Below are 19,422 nucleotides of genomic sequence, written 5' to 3' on the forward strand. Positions count from 1 at the left end.
GCGTTCAACATTGCAAGGCGGGGTGTCTGGCTGGAGAGGTTTTGTGAACCCAAAAGGTTGAGTGGATGAAGAGTTGACTTATAAATATTAAAGAAACGCTCCCTTTGCCCTTCAAAATGCCTGCTTTGACTTTCCTTTACCCTTCGCCTGGATAAATGCCGTTACCAAAGTGCCGCGCCCAATAGACGATCGGGAGAAAAAAAAAAAACCTGGAATCAAAAACAATGAACTTGTTGCGTGGATAGAGTTCAAGAAAACCAGCGCGAGGGGGAGGATGCAAATAAACATGAGTCCGAAGAAAATCCAACGGGCTAGGAAGAGATACATATGAGTGTGAGAGAGGAGAGTAGGTGGGAGTGTGGGAGTAATGGCCGCTTTAGCCGAGAGCCAACCCCCATTCCCGATGCCATTCATGCCTGGCCCCGGGCATCGTGTCGTCACAGTCGCTTCGAAACTCGCTCGCGCTAGCGCGACCGCAAAGCGGATATGAGCGGGCCGATGTGGGATGGAGAGGTTATCAGGATATTGGAGGCAGAAGCAAGATGAGCATATTGTCTTTTGAGCGGAGAAAAGCAGGCCGGCCGAGCTGACGCGACGACAGGTCTGCTCAGCAGCAGCCCCGGCGCCCTGCGACGGCGTCCTCGCCGCCCTGCTCGCCGCTGCGCGAGGACGCGGCGGCCTGGTCCACGGGTATGGCCGGGGAGATGCCGGGGATGCCGGGGGAGAAGAGCCAGCTCCTGCGGTCCCTGCCGCTGAGGCGCAGGCTGCCGCGCGGGTTGGCGTCGAAGTAGCCCGCCGCGGCGGACTCGTCGAAGCCGCCGCCGCCGCCGTGGTGGCCGCCGGGCATCAGGGAGCCGTGGGAGCCGTCGGCCCCGTACCCGCCGCCGCCGCCACCGCCGATGGCGATGCCGGGCGTGGCGGCGGCGGCCAGCAGGGCCTGCTGCATCTTGCGGTTCTGCTCGACCAGCTTGCGCGTGACGACGCGGAAGACCTCCTCGACGCCCTCGCCGCTCTCGGCCGATATCTCGTGGCAGGCGTCCCAACCGACCTCCATGCCCCAGAAGCCGCTGCTGCGCTTGGAGCTCGGGCTGCGCGGCTCGGCGCTGGGTAGGAGCGGGGGCGTCATGAACGAGGTCGAGGGCCCCCCGCTGCTGCTGCCGCCGCCGCCGCCCGGATGGTAGTGGTGGTGCAGGCCGTCGCCGAGCGGGGTCGCGGTCGCGGGCGGGGTGCTGCTCTGGCCCGGGGCCAGGTTCTCGGCGACGTAGGCGATGCAGCGCTCGAACGGCACCTCGCGCCGCGCCGGGTCGCGCGCCACGACGTCGGCCTTTGTGCCCACGACGTGCAGGACGATGTCGGACGGCAGGTTCCGCCGGAGCTCCTTGAGCCAGAGGCCCATCTCGGCGAACGACTGCGCGTCCGTTATGCTGTAGCACAGGATGCACGCGTTGGCGCCGCGGTAGTAGAGTTTCGATATCGATCGGAAGCGCTCTTGGCCGGCTGTGTGTCGCAAAATGGTCGCGGGCTTTTTGTCAGTTGACGGCTGCCGACGAATGAAAGACACAGATGTCTCGCGGGGCACACATACCCGTGTCCCATATTTGCAGTCGCACGACTGTGTCTGTGTCGCTGTCCACGACGCGCTTGGCCAGGAAACTTGCGCCGACCGTCGACGTGACCTTTGCCGGGTTGAAGGACCCTTTGCAGTATCGCATGACCAGCGATGTCTTGCCCACTCCCTGGGAGCCGACCACCACGATCTTGGCCTCGAGCGACGACATGGCGGGCACGAGGTTCTGGGGAGCGTTCGGGCGTGTGCGGTTTCCTGGGTCTGCGCCGGACTCGAAGGCCCTACGCAAGGGAATTATGGGGAGTTACGAAGGCCTGAAGCGGAGGGGAGGGTGTTCCGCCTCAAGTCCTCCGCGACATCCTCCAGCGCCTGCTCACTCTGGCTCTCAGAGTGCCGATCGGAAGTTTGTCTGTCGGGGGCAGTAAACAATGGTCGATCTGCCCGGGCCGTCGGTGGAGACGAAGAAAAGAAACGAGAAAATGACAGACGGAGAAGAAGAGAGAGAAAAACAAAACCAGCAGCCCTTGAATCACCCCGGTTAAGGAAAAGGAACGAGACAGGTAAAGAGAAAGGAGAGGAAATGAGCGTGGGTGGCGGCTAGTAGGGAAAAGGCCAGGCCGGGAAAGGCGACAGTCAGGCGGCGACAATCGCGGGTGAGGGTGCGGGGGTCTGTTTTCTGTGCCTACTGGACTCCGCTTGCCAATAGAAAGTCGAGGATGGTCCGGTGACCGCGCGACCAGGGCTCATTGTAATGCCTAGTATTTTAGAAGGCAAATGCCTTGCAGGCTTAATTCAGTGCCATCAAGCCTCAGCTTGAGGTTGTACATTGTGCCTTTAGGGAGCGCTATCGCGCAGCCTGGTCGACCTGAAGGGGATTGGATCCAGATGTCACGGGCACACAGCTGCCTGCATGATAAACCAAGTGCAACATCACCATTCCCGCACATACGCAGAACCCATCGCTGTAAATGGCCTGGATTGCAATTGTACTCTCCGATGCAGATTACATGCACCTCCGGTGCCTACCCAGTGCCAGGTGGAGCACACGCCGATGATGCAATTCCACGCCGGACTCACTGGCCATCCCAACGGTGTGCGACTAGCGATGGATCTGACTCTGGGCAGAAGGTCGGATCTGGGGGTCACATGCATGCGCCTACAGGCTAGCTGCATGTCTCTTTTGCCCTCTCACTAGCCCCGGCTTGAGAAATGACAGACATTGGTGCGATTGAGTGCCTCCCGATCCCTCGCTTTGTATCCTCGCACCCTCGGTTTGTGCCCTTGGAGTGCTCCAGGTGGTGTCGATACTGGGCCCGCCTCGTATTAGCCTTCTGTGTTGTCTCCCTCATGGGCAGGGACTCCTAGTTGGGAAACAGCCAGAATTTGCACTATCTCGATCGGCTCCATTCTGATCGAATGACTTTCCGCATGTTGCATTGCCGTCCGGCTGCCTCGTGGGTTTGGGAAGCTGATACGTTTATTCAAAATGGACGCTGTCAAAATTGGCAAGATGAACTCTCAAATATATCATAAATACGTAGTAGCCAGACACTCAGGTGCAACAATCCTCTTCACTCCCGCCTTATAGCTTCGCCCCGGTCCGCTGCGGCGGGTTGCTGAGCGGGCTGTAGACGGTATGAGACAGGTTGTCTATCGGAGTCCCGTTTCCGTGGTTGCACAGGCTCTTGGTGTCGATCAGGGACGGGTTGAGCTGGTCCACGCTTGTGCAGCCGATGAGGCGCATGTTCATTTCAAGCTCGTCCTTGAGCAGCTGCATGGCCCGGTCGACGCCATCGACGCCGTACGCCGACATGGCGTACAGGAACGGCCTCCCGATGCCCACGCCCTTGGCGCCCAGGCAGAGCGCCTTGAGTATGTCGGTACCGCGCCGGACGCCTCCGTCGATGTAGACCTCGATCTTGTCGTCCAGACCCATGCGCCGGAGAACAGGCATGGTCTCTGCCAAGATCTCGATGCCTGAGCGCGCAAACTCGAGCTGCCGGCCGCCGTGGTTCGAAAGCACAACGCCGTCCAGCCCGGCCTCGGCCGCCTTGATGACATCCTCGACCCGCTGCACGCCCTTGATTACTATGGGCATATTGGTGATGCTCCTGAACCAAGCCATGTCCTTCCAAGCAAGCGCCGGATCGATAAAGCTGGAGATGGCTCGCGCGGCGCCCTGAGAAGTGTCCATTGATTGGCCCTGCTGGACGTTAGAGCCCTCGTCGCCGAATTTCGATCGCATGTCCTTCTCACGCCGGCCCAGCTGCGGCGCATCCACCGTGATGAATAACCCCTTGCAGCCCCGTTGCTCCGCATGCTGCACGATGCGCTTGGTCACCTCGCGGTCCTTGTTGACATACAGTTGCAGCCACTGGATCTGGGTTGCATTTGCAGCGTCCATGATCTCATCAAACGAGCATGAGGCGAGCGTCGGGATCATCTGGATGACCCCATGCTTTCCCGCCGCCTTTGTCAGACAGACCTCCCCGTCTGGGTTGCCCAGCTTGCCCAGGGCTGTGGCGGTAACGTAGAAGGGGACGTCCGTTTTGGTGCCCAGCATGGTTGTTGAGATGTCGACATTCTCAACATCGACGAGAATCTTGGGCCTGAACCAGATACGGTGGAAAGCCGAGTGGTTCTCGCGGAGAGTCTAGAGTAACAACGGTCAGTGACGCCTCGATTAGAAATGTGGAGAATCCGCCCTTACGATCTCGTCATCGGCGGCGCTCGAATAGTAGCCCCAGGCCGTCTTTTTCATGACCCTCGACGCAACCGCCTCAAAGTCCAGCAGATTATAGCACTGCTCAAGCGAGGGAATGGCGGCCACGCGCTTCAGCCTCTCCTCCTCATCGGGATCCACCTCTCTGGTTACCCTGCTGACGGTGCTCATGTCGACAGGGCCAAGGTGCTTCGACTTGTCTAGGTACTTGTCGAGCGTGTCCGGGGGGTGGATAGGATCGAACTCCTCGGTAGCATCCTTGCCAGCATACTTGAGGATTATCTTGGTACCTCCAGGATGCTCTGGGAGGAATTCGGTCACATCGTAGGCTTTGCCATGAACAACAACCCAGCAAGAGTCCTTGCTGTCGTGTTTGGCCACTTCCACGCCTGACAGGGTCATCGCGCCAAGCCCAGAGATTGAGCGAACCTCGAGTAGAGCTAGTGAGAAGGGGGCCGAGATCGGAGAAACGGTGAGGGCGTAAGTGCCGATAAATGTGTGAGGTTGTTTTTACAATGGATAGCTGAAAGACGTGCTGACGAATGTATGAGATCCTGGGTTATTTGCAGACGCACAAGGGGCGATTTAAATGTGGGAGGCTTCTCTCTATCAAGTATAAGATGGTTCGGTTGAAGGGAAACATGAAAGTTCAAATGGGCAAGAGCAAAGAAGTTCGTCCCAAAAAAAGGTCAGCGGGAATCGCGAGGGAGCTCGGTTCGGGTATTCGGGGAAGCAGCCTGCGGGGATATGGGGCATCAGGGGAAAAGGCGGCCACTGGCGTGCCTCCAATTGACAAGATGGAGCAAATAACGGTGACGGATATTCCCCGGTGAAGCCGCCTCCTTGGTCCTATCTGCGCCCACAGTGCACGACGTCGGCTGAAGCGTACAACTGACAACAATCCACAGCACTGTAAAGGAAACCCAGACTGTCCAGATGGTTGGGTTGAGAGATGTACCCAAAGACGTAACGGGCTTATTGTAAGATGAAGGATACTTGGATATTCTCGACATAATGTAGATAGGTACCATGCCAGCTATAGTAACGCTGGCGTGGTTATTCCGACACTGTGAATGGCGCCTGCGGACCTGGATTCCCAGCCTCAAACATCAGGGGTAATTCATCAGCACGGCCATCATCATCGTTGGGGAGAGCCAGGGGACAGCGGCCCCACTATTAGACAAGTTTACCCACTCGCCCTGGCAGGCCTGAGACGTTGGGTGCAGCTCGCGATCTTCATTGATTTGATCCTCATGAGCCGATAGTTGCTAGGCACGGAAAATTAAACGGCTCCTAGACCGCAAAGTACTCACATACATACCTATTACATATATACCGGTGACTAAACGCACGCTCTTAGTCCTGGCGACGCCTTTCAGCCCCGAATATTCCCCCCAAGACCTGCAGCTTGCCATCCCCGCCTGTGGGCCCGTGCCCCAGCCAGACCAACATCGGTTACAGTATCGAAGCTGCACGAGCTCAAGCGACTGCCGCGCTCTCCAAAGGCCCAAGGACGGTACCGGGTCAGGAAGCACAACCCAGACCCAGACAAGAAGAGAAGACGGCGCCAAGCCCCCTGCGCGCGACAATGGCGACCAACAACATGCACAACCTGACCACGCTCATCAAGCGGTACGTACTCGTCTACCTAGAGCCTCCCCTCGACCGTCTTGGGCCAGTTGCTCTCCTGAGCAAGCGTATGCCGTGCTGACGTGCGCTCGTGCCTCCCTAGACTCGAAGCCGCCACCGCCCGGCTTGAGGACATCGCCTCGTCCACGATCGATCTGCCACATGCCGTCCCGACCCTGCAGACCACGGCCGCAACTCCGGGCGCCCCTCCCGCGCCGGCCGCAGCCCCCGCTCCGCCCACCGAACCGGTTCCTGAATCTGTTGAGGAGTTCGACGCCCTGATAGCTTCGTCTACCTCCCCCTATGTCAAGCTCAGCGAGAAGCTAGGGGGCCCTGTGGCCGAACAGGTAGGTCGTGGCATGGAATAGGGACCGAGGCACACACAGGACGGCACTGACCGCGCTCTCAACAGGCCGCCCTTCTACTCAAGGGCCTTCATGCCCAGCGCCAGTTTCTCCTGATAACGACCAAGGCCAAAAAGCCCGACCTGAACGGCTCAGAGATGTCGGTGTATCAGGACATGCTGAAGCCCACCAGCGAGTGTATGCTGGGCGCGCAGAATGTCAAAGAGAGCAACCGTGGCTCCGATCTGTTCAACCACCTGAGCTCTGTCGCTGAGATCGTCATGGTCCTGGCCTGGGTTACGGTCGACATGAAGCCTCACAAGCACGTTGAGGCCTGTGTCCAGAGCGCCCAACTATTTACGAACAAAATCCGGATGCAGTACAAGGAGAAGTAAGCACCACACTCCAAGACGCGAGATGGCGACCCCTTCTGATCGTGGCCACCTCTGATCTGTCGCGCAGGGATCCCGACCACGTCCAATGGGTCGTTTCGCTACTGCAGCTGTGCACGGACCTGGCCGAGTACGTCAAGCAGTACTTTTCCAACGGCATCCCGTGGAACCCCCAGGGCGCGCCCACCGAGCAGGTGCTCAAGTCCTTGACCCCGCTCCCGGCTGTGCCCCGGCCTCCCCCGGGGGCTCCCGCCGCCGCAGGAGGCCCTCCCCCGCCGCCCCCGCCGGGCCCCCCTCCGGTGCTGAAGATCAAAGAGGAGGGCGCCGTCCCCGCCGCGGCGAGCGGCATCAACGCCGTATTCTCGGACCTTAACAAGGGCGAGGACGTGACAAAGGGCCTGCGCAAAGTGGACAGGTCCGAGATGACGCACAAAAACCCGGCACTGAGAGCTGGGAGCACCGTGCCGGACCGGGAGGGCTCCGCCCGCGGCAAGAGCCCGGTTCCGGGCAAGAAGCCGAAGCCGGAGAGCATGCGGGTCAAGAAGCCGCCCAAGAAGGAGCTAGACGGAAACAAGTGGCTCATCGTAAGTGGGAAACTGCTGCATATCTCTCTTGGTGCAACCACGCAAAAACTCTCATGTGCTTACCCGCCTCTTGTAGGAAAACTTCGAAAAGGAATCTCTCCCCATCGAGATCGAGGCCAACATGTCGCACTCGGTCCTGATCAGCAAATGCAGTGCCACCACCATCATCGTCAAGGGCAAGGCTAACGCGGTGACCATTGAGAACACCAACCGGTTGTCGCTCGTGGTGGACTCGCTCGTGTCGACGGTGGACGTGGTCAAGTCGACAAACTTTGGCCTCCAGGTCATGGGCAGCATCCCAACGGTGCTCATGGACCAGATCGACGGGGCCCAGCTCTACTTCAGCCGCGAGAGCGCCTCGACAAAGATCTTCACGAGCAAGTCGGCAAACATCAACCTCAACATCCTAAGCGAGGACGACGACTACAAGGAGATCCCCCTGCCATCGCAGATGTGCCACTACTTTGACGACAAGAAGGGCGACCTGGTCAATGAGATTGTCGAGCACGCCGGGTGAGGAGGGGCTGGGAGTGTTCGTGTTGCGCCGTGCTGTTGTGTTGTGTGCCCAGCAACCCATGAGGAGTCGAGAAAAGGAAAATAGAGGCAGGGCAGGACATAGGAGGTGATTTGAATTTTATTCGTCCAGCCCCAGCTTCACCGCTGCATCTCCCGGGTTTTGCCCCAATGCTCGCCATGTTTTCGTCGTGCTCTTGCAGCGACCTCTTCATACCTTATTCCTCCTCCCTTTGTTGATACTCGTAGGTGAGTGCGTTGGAGCATAGCCTCGGAGCATAGCGTTTAGAGATATCTTGCAGATGTCTTGAGATAGATGCCATATTTCAATGCAAGACGTATGTTGTCAGACGGGCCACTTGAAGCTCGACCATGACAGCCTGCTACCATGTGCCCCATCAAAGCACAAAATGAGGAGAAAAGGCGCGATATCTGGAGAAGAACGATGCGATATCTATGATCTAGATGGCTAGCACAAACAGGACGGGAAAGAAGAACCTCCCAGGATCTTGATGGAACAGGAAGTAGTACACCAGTGCAAAATCTCGCCATCTAGTCGGCAAACGAAGACAAAAAAATGCTATAATGGATGCCCCTGAGCCACACACACACACACACTCTCTCTCTCTCTGAATAAATACCGGTTTTTTGTCACACCCCCATAATCCAAAAAGAAGATCGCTTGAGTACAATGTCTAGAGCGCAAATACAAAGACAAAATTGGAAACAGTGCTTCGACAGTTCCCCCCTATCCCTCATCCATGCCATGGACGCATCAGATCTTGGCCTTGGGCGCCTCGAGGGTGGGCATGAGCAGGTCCCTCATGTCGCCGGCGGACTCGCTGAGGTAGTAGCTCATCTTTTGGCTCCCCAGGCCCTTGGAGACGATGTTGAAGTTGATGCTATTGCACGAAAAAAAAAAGAAAAAAAAAAACCTGGTTAGCAAGTCGCAAAATATTTCAGGATGCGGTAAACACGGCACACTCTCACCTGTTCTCGTTGATCATGTAGGCGATGCCAAAGCCCGCATCGATGACCTGGCTCCAGCCGTAGCCGTTGAAGTACTCGGAGCTCAGCTGCGAGGTGGATAGGTACCAGCTGCTCGAGTAGGCGTAGGCCGGGTCCTTGTAGATGGCGGGCACCTCCTGGCCGGGCTCGAGGAGGCGCTTGAGCCCGAAGAGGTGGCGGTCGACGCCCTTGCCATCCGAGGCGGCCGCGATGTACTCGATGTGGGAGTCGACGGCGGCGCGGAACAGCCTCACCCTGTCGGCGTCGGCGGCATGCGGGTCCGCCATGGCGGAGCACCAGGCCACGCTGGCCTCGCTGACGGAGCGGCACGTCTCGGTGCGGCCCTGCTGGAAGCGGCGCGTGGCGGCCGACTCGTACGTGGGCCTGTTCTTGCCGTACATCTTGTGGTAGGCCAGCTGGATCACCATCTGCACGTAGGCGTCGGGCGAGCAGCGGAACTTCTTGATCAGGCCCTTGCCGTATCCCTGGTAGGCCTGCACCGCGAGCTCGTGCTGGCCGATGACGGCGGCGAAGTCGCGCGTGGCCCGCTCGATCTCGCCCTTGAGGTCCTCGCTGACGGCGAACTTGACCTGGGCCGGGTCGGGCAGGCCGGAGCGGACGGTTGGGTCCGAGAAGTCGAGCTTGTTGTTGAAGATGACGTCGTTGACAAAGTCGTTGAGCCGGTGCGTCGGGGTGCCGTCCATCATGCTGTGCTCGCCCATGAAGCCCGAGGTGCCGTTGTCGTTGACGATGAACTGCAGCGGCTTGTCGTACCAGCGGTTCTGGCCGTCGCCATGCCAGTAGGCGTGCGCGCGCTCCTCGAGCGTCACGGGGCTAGCGTCGTCGAGGCAGACGACGAACGACGACGCCTCGAGTGCCTCGAGCGCCGCGGCGTTGCCGGGCGCCGCGGCCAGGAGCGTGGCGCGGGCGTCGGTCCAGACGTCACGGTTCTCCGACGTCAGGGCGCCGACGGCGGGGCCGCGGGCGGCCGCCTCCTGGTCCGCGAGCTCGTAGACGCGGCGGAACTGGGCCTCGAGCTCCGACGTGTTGAGCTGCCTGCCGCCGACCTCGTACTCGATCTTGTAGAAGCGGTTCTTGCGGATGGCCACGATGTACTTGTGCTGGGCGGCGTCGAACTTGACGGGGTGGTCGGCGGGCTTGGCGGCCACGCGCGAGGCGTTGAACATCCACTTGTAGCTGTCCATGCAGATGGGCAGCTTCTTCATGTACTCGGGCTCGAGGCTGCCCGCGTCCACCTGCTTCTTGAACTCGAGGGCGGCCGTGGTGATGGCGGCCGCGCGCTTGGCCGGGTCGCGGCGTCGGCGGTCGTCGCGGTGCGAGTAGAAGTAGCTGACGTAGGGCACGACGGGGTCGCGGTACGAGAGGTACGCGGCGTCGTTCCACCACTCGTGCAGCCAGTTGCGGTGCTTGGGGTCCTCGCGGCGGGCCACCAGCTTCTCCTGCAGCTTGGCGCCCGCGCCGCCCGGCTTGATGAACTCCTGCACGGCCCTGGTGCTGGCCTCCAGCTCGGCCTGCGACAGGATCGGCTTCAGGGTGCGCAGGTAGCGGCTCGCCGTCTCCTCCAGCGTCGGCACGGGGAGTCGCGGCAGCGAGTCCTGGAAGCGGAGCATCGCTCCCTTTGACTTGTCCTCCGCATAGCCTGTAGGCAGGGGCGATTTCCTGTTAGCCGCCGTCATGTCTGCACCAGTTCAACGAGTCTGTATGCGACAAGACTGGTGTGCAGATGGCTGCAGAATGCTTGTTTTGCAGGGACGCCGTCTTTCGTCTCCAGTGTTGAAGCGCTAAAACACCTCGGGTCAGAAGGAATTACGGACCTGCTGGGAGAGAGGAGCTGCTGCTGTTGCTCCGTCGGCTTGGTGAAGCCATTGTGATTCTCGGGTTATATCTCTGCTGCGCGGTTGCGACAGGAAGTAAAGCGCGGCCACAAGTCAGCAAAAACGGTTTATTGGCATGTGATGGGGCGGCGCGCGACGCCGAGCTAGGATGCGAGGGCGGCAGCACGACAGGCGCAGAATGGTCACGCTGGCAACTTGGTCTGCAAACAAAACAATAATAAGGAGCAGGATAAAAATAAAATAGAAAGAGACACAGAATAGCCGGGCAAAAGGATCAGGTCCAGCCCAAAAGCAGTACGCACCAGAGACAGGCCGAGTTGGCGGCTTCTTTTTACCAGCATCGGAGTCGTCCTAGACTCGGTTCTCGCAAAGGCGGCCAACATGGCTGCGGTAGTGTGGCCCTGGTTGTCCTTTTTCTAGCAAGGCGGGCGGAGGGCGGAGCTACGTATTGTAGGGATATAAAACACGGTGCCGCTGGAGAGAGCCGGGAGTCCAAGGTGGGGACAGCAGCCTGGGCCGTCGCTGTGTTGCAACCGAATCTGCCGAATTGACTCGTTGCTCTCTCTCTCGTCGCTCTCTGCGGCCGGCCCGACGCGCCCTGGCTGACGTTGCTGGCGGGGGGGCAATCTGGGAAGGGCAACAGGGCGGTTGCGGTGGGAGAGGGAAAAAAATCTGGAGAATGGGGACAGAGACAAGACGTGTGCCGAGGCTGGCCTCCCGGGGAGAAGCTGCGTGTGGCACTTTTTATTCGCTGGCCAATTTGGACAACCCAATTGCTCTCCGTAGAACACAAGGCAGGCCATCCCTTCCCGTCTTCCGCCCTCTTTGTCTACTCTCTGGCCTCGTCCGCGCGGTCGCCTGCACCCCCTCGACCGAGCTCACAGGGAAATTGTCACGAACCGACCGGCCTCTGCCTGTCATCTCGCACCCTGCCCTCCTTTGCGCTGCCCAGCCCCGTGTGCCAGCTGGGTGCACAAGGGGGCCTACATGCGCGTCCCAATGCAGGTCAAATCGATCGAGGTAGCTCGGCTTAGCTTGCGCTGGCCCGAGCACTCGGCCGCCCCCCTCTCCAGCCGAGGTACAATCCAACCCGTCATGGCACCCACGCCAAGGAGCCGAGTCCCCATGTCCCATGCTCCAGTCTTTTCCCCCATGTCGTGCCGCAAACGTTTTCCCGCACCACACACACCCCACCCCGGTCTTCTCCAGTTGCCGCTGGGGTCAGCCGATAGCGGCAGGCCAGCTGTGAACGAATTGCCAACGCCTCTGCGAGAACACGGCACAGAATTCGCTCATGGCTGTCTTGTGACAATGACGAGGGCTAGGGACACAAGGGGGAGGGGGGGTGTGAGAAGCATGCCATGGGGTGGAGATAGGACTACACAAGCCTCACCACCCAAGACATTAGCAACAGGAAATAGCGCTAGACATAGGTAGGGAACGGGCCCAGGATCCGAAATATCGCGCAGGCACCGTGGAAAGACAGCGTGATGAAAGCACGAACGGTACACCAGTGGTCAGAAGCAGCCGTCATCCTTGGCGGGGTTAGAACAAATAGAACATTAGTTAGAGGCCACTTCGCACAACCAAGCGTTTGGACAGATCGCACGGGATACATCATCCAGATCGCTCGCCATCAGCGCTAGTAAGGAGACCATGTGCATACTGGGAGACCAATTTGACGGCTGAGTGTATAGACCAGAGGCCGTCTGCACCATGAAGAGCCGGGCGGACGGGGGGGCCTTCCGACCTTTGTCTCATCTCGAGCTCATCATTCCTCCCCGTTTCTTGTCAGCCACGTGGTTAGCCGTTGTTTCGTCAGGCTCTTCGGCCAGCCAGAAGACACAGTTGCGGTTCTAGCACCGGAGTTGCCGGACGAGGTGACCACAAAACTCATCCACATGAACGTGAAATTGTTGTTGCTGAGATACGAAAAGTATTGAAGACAGCTCAAGGATTCCATTTCCGGGCTGGTAGGCGAACTCCAGCCATTATCTGTGGGACATGGTAAAAAGCAAAGGAAAATGAAGGTGTACCGAAAAAGAAACGAATGGACAGAAAAGACAGAAAGCATATTTCCCCGTGTCCCTGGGGGATAAAAAAGCCCGATTTCCGCTATAACAATACAAACACGTCCGCCGCATGAACCCCGAATGACTCCGGATAATTCACCAAGTGCCCCTGAGAAAAGAGGCCCCCCCCCCCGTCCCGCCTCAAAAGCTACGTGATGAAAGCTCACGCCAATCGTCAAGCATCAGGGGTATATATTAAAGCCCTTTCTTCTCAACCCAATCTGTGCCCGTATGGGGATCTCGGCAAGACATCCTGCCCCTAAGCCTCGAAAGTCTTGACTGGGCCCTCGGCGCTCAATGGCTGGACTGCGCCGGCATCGGGCACCGGCTGAAAGCTGAGCCGCGGGTTGTCGAGTGACACATCTTGCGCCATGCGAACTCCCTGTTCCCCGCCCGCCGCCACGGCAGCCTCAAGGCCCTCCTGCACCTCGCGGACCTTGCGCCGGAAGGCCAGCCTGTCGAGGTACAGCTGCTGCCGCGCCCGCTCCAGCTCGCGCCGCTCTGCCTGGAGGATTGCCTCCATATCGTTGAAGAACTTCAACTTCATGTCCACCTTCTGCAGCGTAATGTTGACCGCCGCCGACACCAGGCGCGTCATCTCCCGCTCCTCATAAGAGGCGAGCGCACCGGCCCGGGCGCCGACCGCAGCCAGCGGGATGCCCGACAGCTCGCTGAGCGTGGTCTTGGTTGTGGTGGTTGTTGTGGTGGTGGTCATGGTCGTGGTGGTCGTTTCCTGCTGAACATCGACATCCATACTATCGCCGTCCTTCTCCTTCCCTTTCCCGTTCGCTTGCGAATCGCCTCCGCTGATCTCCAGCTTCTTCCGGAGACTCTTGGTCAGCTCATCGAATGTGCGCCCGGATGCGGATGCCGCCGTGGCCGGATCCGCCAGGGTGGCGAGGAATGCCACCACAGACATAACCGGGTTCTCTGCTTGTGTGAAGGGCAAGTGCTTCCCGGATCCGAGCATCTGCATCCCCGTGGGAACGTTGAGAGGCTCCGTCTCGAGATACTTGTCTTCGATATCCAGTTGCAGGAAGTGAAGGGCGCACTCTTCCCGAGTCCGGGTGCCGACGTGGGCCGAGATCTCGCCCCAGTCCTCGTCGTACTTCTGGAGCGCCTCGAGCAGTCTGATGGTTTCCTCGTCAGTCCACGGGACGTCCCGGTCGACGATGGGAGGGTAGGCATTGTTCTCCATCCTGACGTAGCTCGTGTTGCTGTCCTTAGTGTCGGTACGAGCGTTCAAGAAGCAGTCTGGGCACAGGTCACGCCTCGCCGTGTTGATGCCGCCGTCAACCTGAGGCTTATGGAAGTAGACTCTGGTACAGTCGGAGCCACAGTGGGTGCAGTGGACCTTCGTCACCGGCGCCTTGGTAAGGCCGTCGGTGGCCGCGGTGCCGGAGCCGGCGCTGGGGGCACCGTTGGTGGTCGGTGCTTCACCGTTGGTCTTGTTGTCGGTGGAGCTAAGCTTGGTTCCCTTCGCGTTGGCCTCGTAGATGTTCCGGCCGACCTCGAGGTTCAACTCGGTCTTGGGCACCGGCGTGGCGACAGCCTTGGCCTCCGTCTGACCGTTTGGCTTGCCGGCCGTAACGGTGGACTCGGCAGAGGGCTGCCACGGCTGCAGCCCCCTGGGAGTGTCGCAGATTACGCGGAAGTGGCCGGTGAACGGAGGTCCGACATGTGATGGCCTCTGCTCAGCATCGACCTGATTTCAACAAATTCCATGTTAGCGTCGAACCTTCATTGCTTCCAAAATCAAGCGGCTGAGACCGCTGCAGGACATTCTTACCTGATAGTTGATCAATCCCCACTGCTCCAGAAAGGCGTGGACCCTCATGATTGCGCATACGTCCCCAGCCAGATTGCGCCTACAGGCGGTGACGGTGAGGTACTCGGCGGGATTGAGACGGTAGGTGTTGACCATAAAGTCGCGGTAGTCCTTGTAGACAGCGGGTGTCTTGCTGCGGTTGCGGTTGTTGAAGAACTCGGGCAGGGCTTTCCTCTCGATGCTGTTGATGGCGTTCATATCGAACCAGACGGCATAGCTGGGGAGAACGATGGCGTGTGTTTGGGAGATGAGATGCTCCCGCGCGGCGTTCTCGACCGCCTCCTTGGTCTTTCCCTCCTGGCCCGCATCCTCGTTCCCCTCGCTCGGTTTGGTTTGAGCGTCGCCAGCGCCCTCCTGTGTCTCCTGCCCATCCCTCATCTCCTCGTCCTCACGAGGGGCGGTAGTCTCGGCGGGGGGTCCTTCGGGCGCATCGAGGGCGGTTTCCGACGCGACAGGAGGTGCAGGTGTGGTGCTGCCCTGCTTTATGACGGGATCGCCAGAAGCTCCATCGCCCATTTGCACATCTAGTGACGAAGGTTAGATCAAACTGGGCAATGGATATAAAAGGCAAGTAGCGAACCAAGGCCAATGCGGGCGCGACAGTGATGCAGACTGGGGGGTTGGTGGCGTACCTTCGGTCGGCTTGGGCGCGGCCGAAGGAGTCTCTGGCTCCAGGGGCGGTTGCGCAAGAATGGGGTTGCTGTTTGGCGATGCGCCGTTGGCGGGACTGCCATAGTTCGCAGACTCGTCCATCGTGGTCGATGCGCCTCAGGGAGGCAGGGTGTCGGGGGCGGAAGCTTTGCGAACGGGGCCCGCGTTCAGCAACAAGAGAAAGGGCGCAGATTCAAGATAACAAACTCAATCAAAAGTCACGGTGCGATCGTGGCCAACTGTAAGTGTCGAAAATCATGGACTCGGGCGTTGCGGCTTCCAAGGGTGGATGCTCAGTTGATGCGCCGACACCTTGTCGAGATTTGTTAGACGCGATTTTGCATTGGCTTGGATCCACGAGGCAGGCGCGCGTTTGGTCTTGCTGGAGGTTCCTGCTCCTCCAAGTGGCTGGAAATTTGCGAATTGTTGCTGCCTGCGGAATCAGGCGGACACTCGAGAGATCAAATCGCACGACCCACCAACCGCTCTGGTGGGTCCTTCTATTGGTTCTGATTGGCCATTCTGACACAGGCCCGGCGTGCCGGCTAACCTCGGAAGGGGACAGGGGCCAGGCCTGCCCGTCCGGTTGCTTCTGCCGCTTGTGGGCCATATTGAAAGGCCGATGACGCTTCCTCGGCCAGCACCTCCCTCGCCCACCTCAATTTGCGACAGCCTCGACTACCTACAGTCTGTGCCAGCCGCAAACCCATTGTTGACAGATCGCACTGCAGACCATACCGCGGGGCATCACCATGCTGTCGGTCGCGCGCAGAGCCGTCCTCGGGCAGGCTCGAGGAGCCCTGGCCCGCCCAGCATTCACAACATCTCCCTGCAGCCTCCAAAGGTTACTTTCCAGCCTCGCCGTTCTCGAGCAAAGGGACGGGAAGCTCAATGCTGGCTCGCTGAGCGCCGTCACGGCAGCTAAGAAGCTGGGAGGGTCCATCCACGCCATTGTCGCCGGGGCAAGCGCCAGGGGGGCTGCCGAGGAGGCTGCCAAGGTCGAGGGGTTAGAGAAGGTCCTGGTGGTCGAGAGCAGCGCATACGAAAAGGTGGGATAGGAACATACAGCTGTCCCCGGCTCTTGTTGTGCCCCTTTTCTTTCGGGAGCTAAATCATATCCCGATCTCCAGGGTCTGCCCGAGAATTATGCGCCGCTGCTCGTTGAAAACATCAAGAAGGGGGGATATACACATGTGTTTGCGGGCCACACGGCCTTCGGAAAGAGCGTGATGCCCCGTGTTGCGGCCCTCATAGACTCGCAGCAAATATCCGACATCACAGCCATCGAAAGCGAGGACACCTTTGTGAGGCCAATCTACGCCGGCAACGCGATCGCGACGGTCCAGTCGACGGACCCGGTCAAGGTCATCACCATCCGCGGCACAGCCTTCTCCTCGGCCGACTCGGCACCCAGCTCAGGCTCGGCCACAGTCGAGGACGGCGCCGACCCTAAAGCCGATAGCCTGAGCGAGTGGGTGTCGGAGGACCTGGCCAAGTCGGACAGGCCGGACCTCGCGACCGCCGGCAGGGTCGTGTCGGGCGGGCGCGGGCTCAAGTCCAAGCAGGACTTTGACAAGATCATGCTGCCGCTCGCGGACGCGCTAGGCGCCGCCGTGGGCGCCTCCCGGGCCGCCGTCGACAGCGGCTACGCCGACAACAGCCTGCAGGTCGGGCAGACGGGCAAGGTTGTGGCACCGCAGCTGTACATGGCCGTCGGCATCTCGGGCGCCATCCAGCACCTGGCAGGCATGAAGGACAGCAAAGTGATTGCGGCCATCAACAAGGACCCCGAAGCCCCCATCTTCCAGGTGGCCGACGTTGGACTGGTCGGCGACCTGTTTGACAAGGTGCCGGAGCTGACGGAGAAGCTCAAAGAGTCATCATGATTGTCAAAGCTCCTCACGCTCTTGTAAAACGACTATGACGGATGGTGTTCGATGAGTTCGCTCGCAAGAGGAAAAATCTAAGATAACTAGACATAAAAACTTATAAACGTGCAGCACCAGCTAGCTCGTTATGAAATCACGGATAGCATTTCCGACGTTGTCGGCAGTTTTTCCCGCTCCTTGCCCTTCAGTCGGCCCCTCTCCTTCTCTACCTGGTCTATCCTGCGCCAGTCCTTCCAGCTCACGGTCTTGGCCTTGGCTGCGGGCTCGAGGCGGGAGATGGCGTCCCACCCGGGGCGGGGAGTGCTCTCAACTCCGTCAAACGGCAGAAATTCAGCGCCGGTCTGCCAGTCCTCCAAGATGGCGTCGGCGGTGGTGAAGGCGTCCTGCATCGTCGAGGCAATGACGCCGGTCGGGCCGCGCTTGACCCAGCCGGCGCAGTAGAGCCCGGGGAAGTGGCACTGCACCGGGCTCCCGTAGAGGTTCTCCTTGTACTGCTTGTTCGTGACCCACCTCGCGACGCGGCCAGTGACGCGGTCGCTGGTGAAGACGCCGGCGATGTGGTCGAAGCTGACGCCCACCTCGGTGAGCTCTGACAGGGGCTCGCCGCGGTAGCCGATGGACTTGAACGCGAACGGGGTCCGCAGCTTCACGGGGCCCGTTGCGGGGGTCTGGAAGGCGGTGGCGTCGGGGTCGAAGGGGTGCCGGAGGATGGTCCGCTGGAACTCGACGGACCCGAGCCTGGTCGGGTCGTCCTGCCTCCTCCTGAACTGGAAGGGCCTGAGGCAGAAGTCCAGGGACCACGACTTGGGTGTCTCGGCAGGGGAGGACGGGGAGCCCTTTTGGAGGAGCTCCATGAGGCGCCTGAGTGGCCGTTGGATTTCATCCGTATTTGATGGTATGAGCCCATCTGCCACGCCGTGAAACCCTACGTTGGGCAGCTTCATAAGCTCTCTTGCCTCCTTGATTGTGAAGGCAGCCTGCCGGACAAAGCATCATTAGTCCCAGGAGAAGGGTTGGGTGAAACAAAAATGGCCATCCCGCGCCGCTTTTCCTTTTTTTTTCTTCTTCTTACCTGCATTGGGCCACGGCGGCCCACAATGTGCACCCTCTTGACGCGACTCCGGGACAGGGCCTCGAGGGCGTGCTCGGCGATGTCGGTCTTGCGCAGCACGTCGACGTCGGTGAGCAGGATCCGCGCCACGTCCAGCGCGACGTTGCCCTGGCCGATGACGACTGCCTCCTCGCCGGCCGTCAGGTCCATGTCGAGGTCGGCGTGCTCCGGGAGGCCGTTGTACCATCCGACGAACTGGCGGGCCGAGCGGACGCCGACCAAGTCCTCTCCGGGGATCCCCAGCGTCCGGTCCCGGCCGGCGCCGTAGGCGAACACGATGGCGTCGTAGCTGCACATTAGCAGGTGGAGCGGGAGGCTACCACCGCCCTTGTGGCCGCTGGGGGCGCCGACGGCCGTGTTGCCGACAAAGGTGAAGTTGGGCGAGCTCGCGATCTCGTCGAACCGGGCCTGGCAGTTCTTGACCTCGGGGTGGTCCGGCGCGACACCGAAGCGGACGAGCCCGAAGGGGACGGGCAGGGCCTCGTACATGTCTACCCGCGCGTCCTGCAGCCTCGACATGACCCGGTGCGCCGTGTAGAAGCCGGCCGGGCCGGAGCCGACGACGGCCATGCGCATGGGCCGCCCGTTCCTGAGCGCGGGCCTCTGGCTGCTGGGCGGCGGGGGCTGCTGCTCACTGGCGGCAGCCGCCGTCGGGGGTGGGGAAGACGGCGGCTCGCTCGCCGACGACGACTTGTTCCGCGCCCAGGATGCGCGGCCTGTCGTTTGAGGTGCTGCGCTGCGCCATATCGACGGCGGAGTAGTCGCCCGCAAGTTTGGCCGAAGAGGCATTCTCAGCGGGCTCCCATAGGGAGAAAGGGTATGTTGGTATCACGTGAGCGGGCTTAGGTGTGTTTGGTGGATTGGTCTGGTCGTTTGGGTCGCGAATCGGCTCCTATGTCGGCGATCCATCACATGACCCTCGCTTTCACGAGGCCCATCCATCTCAACTCATTTGGCGACTTCTCAATCGGTTGGTGTTGAGCCACCATCGATGCAAGTGGGAGGTACGAGTACCTTGATTTCATTTCCATTCGGTGACATCATGGCGAATACCTAATCTTTGCTTTTGCTGCCAGATGCGAGATCAATCACACACCGCCACGCTGCCGTGCTGCCGCGCTGTGATGCTCAAATGTGTTTGTTGACCGCATGTATTATTATGTTCCCGGTTCATACTATGTCTGATGTTTACTCGTCATGCCCCATCTTCTCCAAATGAAAGCCTGCACTATTTGAAAGGTTAAAAAGCGGAAACA

At 59.9% G+C, this 19,422-nt stretch overlaps 7 protein-coding genes across 7 annotated transcripts; 2 read left to right on the forward strand and 5 right to left on the reverse strand.

Annotated features, from left to right (window-relative positions):
* Nucleotides 1-31: 31 nt before the first annotated feature.
* GGTG_02783 (GTP-binding protein ypt3) lies at nt 32-2,213 on the reverse strand. The gene is made up of 2 exons (XM_009220560.1): nt 1,586-2,213; nt 32-1,497 (listed from the first exon to the last, which is right to left on the reverse strand). Exons 1-2 carry the CDS (start codon nt 1,776-1,778, stop codon nt 608-610), a joined length of 1,083 nt encoding a protein of 360 aa, XP_009218824.1. The 5' UTR covers nt 1,779-2,213; the 3' UTR covers nt 32-607.
* Nucleotides 2,214-3,054: 841 nt separating this feature from the next.
* On the reverse strand, nt 3,055-5,016 carry GGTG_02784 (cytochrome b2). Its single transcript, XM_009220561.1, has 2 exons — nt 4,278-5,016; nt 3,055-4,220 (listed from the first exon to the last, which is right to left on the reverse strand). Exons 1-2 carry the CDS (start codon nt 4,689-4,691, stop codon nt 3,150-3,152), a joined length of 1,485 nt encoding a protein of 494 aa, XP_009218825.1. The 5' UTR covers nt 4,692-5,016; the 3' UTR covers nt 3,055-3,149.
* A 442-nt stretch (nt 5,017-5,458) lies between these two features.
* On the forward strand, nt 5,459-8,166 carry GGTG_02785 (adenylyl cyclase-associated protein). Its single transcript, XM_009220562.1, has 5 exons — nt 5,459-5,921; nt 6,022-6,265; nt 6,331-6,653; nt 6,725-7,238; nt 7,315-8,166. The coding sequence occupies exons 1-5, from the start codon at nt 5,878-5,880 to the stop codon at nt 7,753-7,755; spliced, it is 1,566 nt and encodes a 521-aa protein (XP_009218826.1). The 5' UTR covers nt 5,459-5,877; the 3' UTR covers nt 7,756-8,166.
* A 2-nt stretch (nt 8,167-8,168) lies between these two features.
* Nucleotides 8,169-11,657, reverse strand: GGTG_02786 (carnitine O-acetyltransferase). Its single transcript, XM_009220563.1, has 4 exons — nt 10,918-11,657; nt 10,595-10,670; nt 8,742-10,419; nt 8,169-8,653 (listed from the first exon to the last, which is right to left on the reverse strand). Exons 1-4 carry the CDS (start codon nt 10,996-10,998, stop codon nt 8,527-8,529), a joined length of 1,962 nt encoding a protein of 653 aa, XP_009218827.1. The 5' UTR covers nt 10,999-11,657; the 3' UTR covers nt 8,169-8,526.
* Nucleotides 11,658-12,559: 902 nt separating this feature from the next.
* On the reverse strand, nt 12,560-15,559 carry GGTG_02787 (transcription regulatory protein SWI3). The gene is made up of 3 exons (XM_009220564.1): nt 15,148-15,559; nt 14,477-15,039; nt 12,560-14,392 (listed from the first exon to the last, which is right to left on the reverse strand). Exons 1-3 carry the CDS (start codon nt 15,266-15,268, stop codon nt 12,947-12,949), a joined length of 2,130 nt encoding a protein of 709 aa, XP_009218828.1. The 5' UTR covers nt 15,269-15,559; the 3' UTR covers nt 12,560-12,946.
* A 210-nt stretch (nt 15,560-15,769) lies between these two features.
* On the forward strand, nt 15,770-17,277 carry GGTG_02788 (electron transfer flavoprotein subunit alpha). Its single transcript, XM_009220565.1, has 2 exons — nt 15,770-16,215; nt 16,297-17,277. The coding sequence occupies exons 1-2, from the start codon at nt 15,919-15,921 to the stop codon at nt 17,050-17,052; spliced, it is 1,053 nt and encodes a 350-aa protein (XP_009218829.1). The 5' UTR covers nt 15,770-15,918; the 3' UTR covers nt 17,053-17,277.
* GGTG_02789 (NADPH:adrenodoxin oxidoreductase) lies at nt 17,062-19,389 on the reverse strand. The gene is made up of 2 exons (XM_009220566.1): nt 18,128-19,389; nt 17,062-18,032 (listed from the first exon to the last, which is right to left on the reverse strand). The coding sequence occupies exons 1-2, from the start codon at nt 18,953-18,955 to the stop codon at nt 17,181-17,183; spliced, it is 1,680 nt and encodes a 559-aa protein (XP_009218830.1). The 5' UTR covers nt 18,956-19,389; the 3' UTR covers nt 17,062-17,180.
* Between the last annotated feature and the right edge of the window lie 33 nt (nt 19,390-19,422).

The sequence above is a fragment of the Gaeumannomyces tritici genome, assembly GCF_000145635.1.
Source record: "Gaeumannomyces tritici R3-111a-1 unplaced genomic scaffold supercont2.2, whole genome shotgun sequence".
Classification (NCBI taxonomy): Eukaryota; Fungi; Ascomycota; class Sordariomycetes; order Magnaporthales; family Magnaporthaceae; genus Gaeumannomyces; species Gaeumannomyces tritici.

Excerpts from the sequence above, each read along its gene's own strand:
- GGTG_02788 (XM_009220565.1), top strand. The coding sequence starts at position 15,919 with ATGCTGTCGGTCGCGCGCAGAGCCGTCCTCGGGCAGGCTCGAGGAGCC. Across the intron at positions 16,216-16,296 it reads AGAGCAGCGCATACGAAAAG|GGTCTGCCCGAGAATTATGC; the intron begins GTGGGATAGGAA and ends CCCGATCTCCAG.
- GGTG_02784 (XM_009220561.1), bottom strand. The coding sequence starts at position 4,691 with ATGACCCTGTCAGGCGTGGAAGTGGCCAAACACGACAGCAAGGACTCT. Across the intron at positions 4,221-4,277 it reads GCGCCGCCGATGACGAGATC|ACTCTCCGCGAGAACCACTC; the intron begins GTAAGGGCGGAT and ends TTGTTACTCTAG.
- GGTG_02785 (XM_009220562.1), top strand. The coding sequence starts at position 5,878 with ATGGCGACCAACAACATGCACAACCTGACCACGCTCATCAAGCG. Across the intron at positions 6,266-6,330 it reads GGGGCCCTGTGGCCGAACAG|GCCGCCCTTCTACTCAAGGG; the intron begins GTAGGTCGTGGC and ends CGCTCTCAACAG. Across the intron at positions 6,654-6,724 it reads CGGATGCAGTACAAGGAGAA|GGATCCCGACCACGTCCAAT; the intron begins GTAAGCACCACA and ends TCTGTCGCGCAG.
- GGTG_02783 (XM_009220560.1), bottom strand. The coding sequence starts at position 1,778 with ATGTCGTCGCTCGAGGCCAAGATCGTGGTGGTCGGCTCCCAGGGAGTG. Across the intron at positions 1,498-1,585 it reads ACTGCAAATATGGGACACGG|CCGGCCAAGAGCGCTTCCGA; the intron begins GTATGTGTGCCC and ends TGCGACACACAG.
- GGTG_02789 (XM_009220566.1), bottom strand. The coding sequence starts at position 18,955 with ATGCCTCTTCGGCCAAACTTGCGGGCGACTACTCCGCCGTCGATATGG. Across the intron at positions 18,033-18,127 it reads GCCGCCGTGGCCCAATGCAG|GCTGCCTTCACAATCAAGGA; the intron begins GTAAGAAGAAGA and ends TTTGTCCGGCAG.
- GGTG_02787 (XM_009220564.1), bottom strand. The coding sequence starts at position 15,268 with ATGGACGAGTCTGCGAACTATGGCAGTCCCGCCAACGGCGCATCGCCA. Across the intron at positions 15,040-15,147 it reads CGCGCCCAAGCCGACCGAAG|ATGTGCAAATGGGCGATGGA; the intron begins GTACGCCACCAA and ends CTTCGTCACTAG. Across the intron at positions 14,393-14,476 it reads GGGGATTGATCAACTATCAG|GTCGATGCTGAGCAGAGGCC; the intron begins GTAAGAATGTCC and ends TGTTGAAATCAG.
- GGTG_02786 (XM_009220563.1), bottom strand. The coding sequence starts at position 10,998 with ATGTTGGCCGCCTTTGCGAGAACCGAGTCTAGGACGACTCCGATGCTG. Across the intron at positions 10,671-10,917 it reads GCCAACTCGGCCTGTCTCTG|CAGAGATATAACCCGAGAAT; the intron begins GTGCGTACTGCT and ends GCAACCGCGCAG. Across the intron at positions 10,420-10,594 it reads CAGCTCCTCTCTCCCAGCAG|GCTATGCGGAGGACAAGTCA; the intron begins GTCCGTAATTCC and ends CCCTGCCTACAG.